The sequence below is a fragment of the Nycticebus coucang genome, chromosome 22 (genome assembly GCF_027406575.1).
Source record: "Nycticebus coucang isolate mNycCou1 chromosome 22, mNycCou1.pri, whole genome shotgun sequence".
NCBI classification, from domain to species: Eukaryota; Metazoa; Chordata; class Mammalia; order Primates; family Lorisidae; genus Nycticebus; species Nycticebus coucang.
The window spans coordinates 31,541,572-31,547,571 of NC_069801.1; the positions used below are offsets into that span (position 1 = coordinate 31,541,572).

At 50.1% G+C, this 6,000-nt stretch overlaps 1 protein-coding gene across 4 annotated transcripts in view; it reads right to left on the reverse strand.

The window, feature by feature from the left end:
• The window catches only part of INPP5B (inositol polyphosphate-5-phosphatase B), a 72,838-nt gene extending 67,924 nt beyond the window's left edge, over positions 1-4,914 (reverse strand). For 3 of the 4 annotated variants that reach the window (XR_008377042.1, XM_053577370.1, XM_053577369.1), the window contains exons 1-5: positions 4,851-4,914; positions 4,079-4,161; positions 3,666-3,760; positions 1,547-1,644; positions 1,360-1,389 (exon numbers count right to left, since the gene is read on the reverse strand). Coding sequence is in view for 3 of the 4 variants with exons in the window: in XM_053577370.1 (XP_053433345.1) it covers positions 1,360-1,389; positions 1,547-1,644; positions 3,666-3,760; positions 4,079-4,135 (280 nt within the window). In the remaining variant the exon portion in view is untranslated. Of the gene's footprint in view, positions 1-1,359; positions 1,390-1,546; positions 1,645-3,665; positions 3,761-3,935; positions 4,030-4,078; positions 4,162-4,850 lie in introns of those variants that run through there. The other variant, XM_053577372.1, reaches the window with a different exon arrangement.
• Positions 4,915-6,000: the final 1,086 nt, after the last annotated feature.

The window sequence follows — 6,000 nt, forward strand, 5'->3', positions numbered from 1 at the left end:
AGTTCAAGACCAGCTTGAGCAAGAGCAAGACACTGTCTCTACTAAAAGTAGAAAAATTAGCCCAGTGTTGTGGGGGGCACTTGTAGTCCCACCCTCCAGGAAAATTGCTTGAACCTAGGAGTTTGACATTGCTGTAAGCTAGGCTGAAGCCACGACACTCTAACTTGGGCAACAGAATGAGATTCTATCGCAAAAAGAAAAAGAGGTTAGGCTCTCGAGTCTGGATGCTGAATTTGAATCCTAGTTCCACCCCTTAAATTATTTAATTTCTCTGGGCCTCAGTTACCTCATCCATAAAATGGGGATGCTAACAATGATATAACCTCGCTTCTCTTCCCGGTTCCCCCTAGAGTCGGGAAAAGCTGGGTTGAGAAGGGAAAAAAAGAAAAAAAATATATATATATATATAATCTTGGTGGTGCCTGTGGCTCAAAGGAGTAGGGCACTGGCCCCATATGCCGGAGGTGGCAGGTTCAAACCCAGCCCCGGCCAAAAACTGCAAAAATAAAAAAAATTAAAAAAAAAAAGATAATCTCATAGAATTGTTACAAGAAAAGCCTGAGATGGTGTAAATAAAGCTTTTAGCCTAGTGCCTGGCACAAGGTAATCATTGATTAAACATTTGCTTCTATTATTATTATTACTGTCTAGCAAAGAAGACAGACATTAAATGCATCAGTATGAATAATTAAATCACTATGAGTGACAGAGGGCTGAATAGGGAAAAGGCACGTGTATCAGTGAAATACAATTTCAGGGGTTTAACAGAGAAGTGCATGAATGGAAGCCTCGGAGGATGAGTGGTGGGCGTAGGCTAAGTGAAAAACAGTGTGAAAGGTGGCGCCTGTGGCTCAGTGAGTCGGCAGTGGCCCCATATGCCAAGGGTGGTTGGTTCAAGCCCAGCCCCAGCCAAACTGCACCAAAAAAATAGCCAGGCGTTGTGGTGGGCGCTGTGGTCCCAGCTGCTTGGGAGGCTAAGGCAGGAGAATCGCCTAAGCCCAGGAGTTGGAGTTTGCTATGATCTGTGACACCACAGCACTCTACTGAGGGCGACGAAGTGAGAATCTGTCTCTAAAAAAAAAAAAAAGAAAGAAAGAAAAAGAAAAGAAAAGCAGTGTGAGGCTTTCTGGAGGTGGGAAAAGCACGTGCAAGGACCCTGTGGTGACAGCCTGTGAAACAGCAGCATGGAAGAGAGTTATGGGAGATGAGCCCACAGAGGTGGGCAAGGGCTGGATCCTGCAGGGCCCTACTTGCCACAGGAAGGTTATCAGTGGCTGCTCTTATTTCACACCATTCCTTTCACTGAAGATCCTGTACCCCCCTGCCCCAAGCAGGACCCAGATGGAGAGGACCACTCACCAAGGATGTAGAGTTCACCATCTGGGGACACTAAGGAGAGGAAATAAGAATGACCTTAGCAGTTAGTTGAGCACCCCAGCCCCACCACTTACTCCCTTACTCCCACTGTCCCCCCACCCAATAAGGGCAGAGACGACCTGGGAGGCCCAGAGGAGAGGGATTCATACCATCCAGTCCCCTGTGGTACCTTCTTCCAGCGTAAAATCCCGTGAGATTGGCACTATCTGGTCCAGAGAGACATCATCCCCAGTAATGGCCATCCTCCGGTGGGTATACAGGAAGAGGCTAAGGGCAGGAAGCAGTGGTGAGGACAGGGCCCACTGCCCCTGCTCAGACTCATCTGGGAGGCCTTTGGTGCTCTTGTACTCCCTCCTGATCTCCCCTCACAGTGCTGGGGGTGACCTGGCCGTGCACACTTCTTGCCCATGGTGCCCTTCAGAGACAGCAGTTTTGTTTTTTTTTTTTTTTGTAGAGACAGAGTCTCACTTTATGGCCCTGGGTAGAATGCCGTGGCATCACACAGCTCACAGCAACCTCCAACTCCTGGGCCTAAGCGATTCTCTTGCCTCAGCCTCCCAAGTAGCTGGGACTACAGGACTACAGGCACCCACCACAACGCCCAGCTATTTTTTGTTTGCAGTTCAGCCGGGGCCGGATTTGAACCCGCCACCCTCGGTATACGGGGCCGGTGCCTTACTGACTGAGCCACAGGTGCCGCCCGAGAGACAGCAGTTTTGTGCGCGAGGTCATCAGAACTCACCTTTTCTCATTTGGAGGAGCCCCTGGCTTTTTTATTTTATTTTATTTTATTTTTGCAGTTTTTGGCCGGAGCTGGGTTTGAACCCGCCACCTCCAGCTATGGGGCTGGCCCCCCACCTCTTTGAGCCACAGGTGCCGCCCCCAAGCCCCTGGCTTTGTTAGTGAAATACACATTGATCTATCCATGGTACATCTTAGTACTGTGTGTGACAGGAATGGTGCAACCTTAGCCAACCCCTTTCTGACCTTGAACCTCAGTTTTCCCATCTGTAAAATGAGGGTAGTGGGCTAGAAAATGTCTGAGGCCTGCTCCCTGTTAGCTCAGAGACCCTGAGGTTCACTCACCAGCTATGAGACCTTTGGCGAGTATTATTTTCTGTCACTGCTTCTGTGTGGTATGCAGGTATTATTAGGCAACATTTATCAGGAACGTTCTATGTGCCTCATGGTGTTTTAAATACTTTGCACATCCTGACTCCCTTTAATCTTTAATCTGGACAAGTTGAGGGGCAGAAGAGCAAAACAACTTGCTCAAGATCAAGTGATTCATTAGCAACAAAGCCTGGATTTGAACCCTAGCAGACCAACCAACCAGAAGGCTCAAGATCTGACTAGTAGGCTCGGCGCCCATAGCATAGTGGTTACAGCGACAGTCACATGCACTGAGGATGGTGGGTTTGAACCAGGCCTGGGTCTGCTAAAACAACAATGACAACAACAACAACAACGAAATAGCCAGGCGTCGTGGTCCGTTGTGGCACCTGTAGTCCTAGTTACTTGGGAGGCTTAGGCAAAAGAACTGCTTAGGTCCAAGAGTTTGAGGTTACTGTGAGCTGTGATGCCACAGCACTCAGTTTCACTAACATAGTGAGACTCTGTCTCAAAAGAAAAAGAAAGGCTAGGTTACAGCACGAGCCACATACACTAAAGCACAGTGGTTACAGCACCAGCCACATACACTAAAGCTGGCAGGTTCGAACCTGGCCTGGGCCATCTAAAACAATGACAACTGCAACAAAAAAGTAGCTGGGTGTTGTGGTGGGTGCCTGTTGTCCCAGCTACTTGGGAGGCTGAGGCAAGAGAATCACTTAAGCCCAAGAGTTTGAAGTTGCTGTAAGCTATGATGTCACTGCACTGTACCGAGGGCCACATAGTGAGACTCTGTCTCAAGAAAAAAAAGGGTGACTCCTATGGCTCAAGGAGTAGGGTGCCAGCCCCATATACCAAAAATGGTGGGTTCAAACTCAGCCCTGGCCAAAACCTGCAAAAAAAAAAAAAAAGAAAGAAAAAGAAAAGAAAGAAAGAAACTTCTGACTAGTATGTGAAACTCTCTTCTCAAGAAGCTTCTTCCTCAAATTTTGAGGATTGTATGAGTTAACACATGTGAGAGGCTTGGAATATAGTGTTCAAAAAATATTAGCTATCATTGTGATAATTACTCTAGAAGACTCAGACCCTGCCCTGGAGGGATGATTGAAGTCCCACTGGAAGGTGCAGTGAAGAATATCCTATGACCTGGAGAGGCAGGGGCTGGGCCCATCACTCACGCATGTTCTTGACCACCATGCTCCAGGCTGTAGCGCACAAGCCCCAGGAGGCGGCTCTGCTGGCTGACTCCCTCACACAGCACACCTTGCACCGCGTACTGCTCAGAGTCAAGGTAAAAACGAACTCAGAGCCAGGCCTCTCTCAACCCAGTCTCCCCCCTCCTCTCTTCCCCTGCCCCCCAGATTCACTGTGTAACGTTAGGCAAGTCACTTCACCTTTCTGAGCCTTTTTCCGCTATGAAATGGGGACAATAATCCCCAGCTTTATACCTGGGTGGGAGGTCAGTACTTAGTAAATACTGGTTTCCTTCTCCCCAGGAGTACCCAGAGAGAGGAAGGAGAGAGAAGGGACACTGCAACATCTTCCTTTCCTCTTGCCGTGGGGGCTTGGAGCTCAGTGCAGGGAAGGATATGATGATGCAATATTCCCTCTCAGCCAGGGTCTCCTGGATCGCCACAGACTGGTCCATGCTGGCTCCTGCAGAATGCACACACCCTGGGGGAGAGCAGATGGGAGCCCCCTTTGGTCACCAAGTTACCCATGGGATGATGGAGCTGCCTCAGAGAGCTGGGGGGTAGAAGGCAAAGTAGAGGGAAGACCTTGTCCACCTCTTTGTCCTCCCAAGAAGAGGCCTTTTAAGTTTCTAGGGACAGGCCCTTTGCCCCTGATAGGATGTACTCTCTGTTTTACTGCCTTTTGTCTGGGACAGCATCTGGTTGTTTTAAGTGGGGTGCAATCTACTTGTTGGAAGTATTGTATCTGGTTCTGTGATTGGAGAAGGGGATCCAATCCCACTGCTCCTGGGACAGGGCTCTACCTCCCTTTCGGGAGGGAGGGGAGCAATATTTGTCCTGCTGGTGCCTCTTTGGGACGTATCAGTGGTGTGTCCATGTGGGGTTAGGGGAACATCCCTTTCATCTTAGGAAGGGATTATCCCATCCTGGAGAAGGGACCTGGGCCTGTTCCTCTTTCCTGGGAGACAGGAAAAGCATCCCCTTGCTCTTTGCCCCTCACTCTGCCCAGCAGGCCCATTGCATCAGCCATAGGGGGGTTGGGGGGGGGTCTGGTCTGACAGAGACAGGACAGAACAGGGGTCCCAGCCCTGGGCTTGCCCGCTCCCTCCTGCCCAGCCCCAGCTTTGAGGCTCTGCACTGGCTCCCAGACCCCTGGCCGTTGACGCCTACCTCCTGAGCTGTCACTGCTCGCTGGGTGCGCGGGACATTGAGCCGGGGCAGGCCAGTGACTACGTTTCCCAGCCGTCCCTGCGCCAGATGGTCAGCCAGCAAGTCCCAGCATGCCTAAGCCAATCAAGCGGGAGTCCCTGCATCCCCATTAACCCCTTAGGTCCTGGGGTACGCTGAACTCCCTATTCTGGAAAGTTTTTCTAGGAGGTGCCCTAAGCCATCTCTGGCTCTCTGAGTCAGGGGGCCAGAGCTCCCCATCCAGGGCCCGGAAGCAAGATGGTCACTTTTATGTTAAGGGAACAAAATAATGCATTTTTATTTTGTCCTTAATTCCATTCTTAGCTAGTCTCACTCCTAGGAGGGACTGTTCTACTGAAACTCTTCCCTCTCAAATAACTATGCTGTCTAGGTTAAAGGTCAGGGGAAGACAGAAAACAATGGTGAAGAACAATTACCTCCATTTTCCAGGCAGAGAAACTGAGGCTCAGAGAGGGTAAGCTCTTTGACAAAGTTCCTCCAGCTAGAAAATGGCAGGGCTGGAGGTTGACTCCAACTCCTGGGCCATTTTACACAGCCACACACTGCCCTGAGTCCTTCCTCAGCCCACCCAGCCCTGCCTGACACACTAGGCTGTGTGAAGGTCTTGGATGTGAACACTTTCATGTGTGGCACTATGATGACTATCACCAGGCTGTGGCGGAGGCCTCTATGAATACAAGAAGACAGCTTGAGAGTGGACTTTGCCTGCTTCATCTGGCCTCAAGCCCTAGACTAAGACCCTTCTCCCTCAGGCCTCAATTTCCCCATCCAAGATGAGGAGGCCGTTATGGATGGATGAAACGGCCAGCTGAGATAAGGAATTCTAGGACAGTCCTCTCCCAGCCTGCTGGCCATTTCACGAGGGTGTGAGCTCCCCGAGGACAGGGCCGTGCCTTTTCTTATGATCTCAGGAGTTTCTGGCACACAATTGGCTCTTGGAACACATTTATTGAGTTAGTGAATTACTTAATGAATTATTTTCATGAATATACCTTTTCACAAGCTCTGACCCAAACTGAAGGAACAAGCCAGTACTGGGAAGGGGTAACTGCTGTCATCTCCAACTCATCTCCCCTCCTTTCCCTAAGCAAGGTAACCGGCCCACTGACCC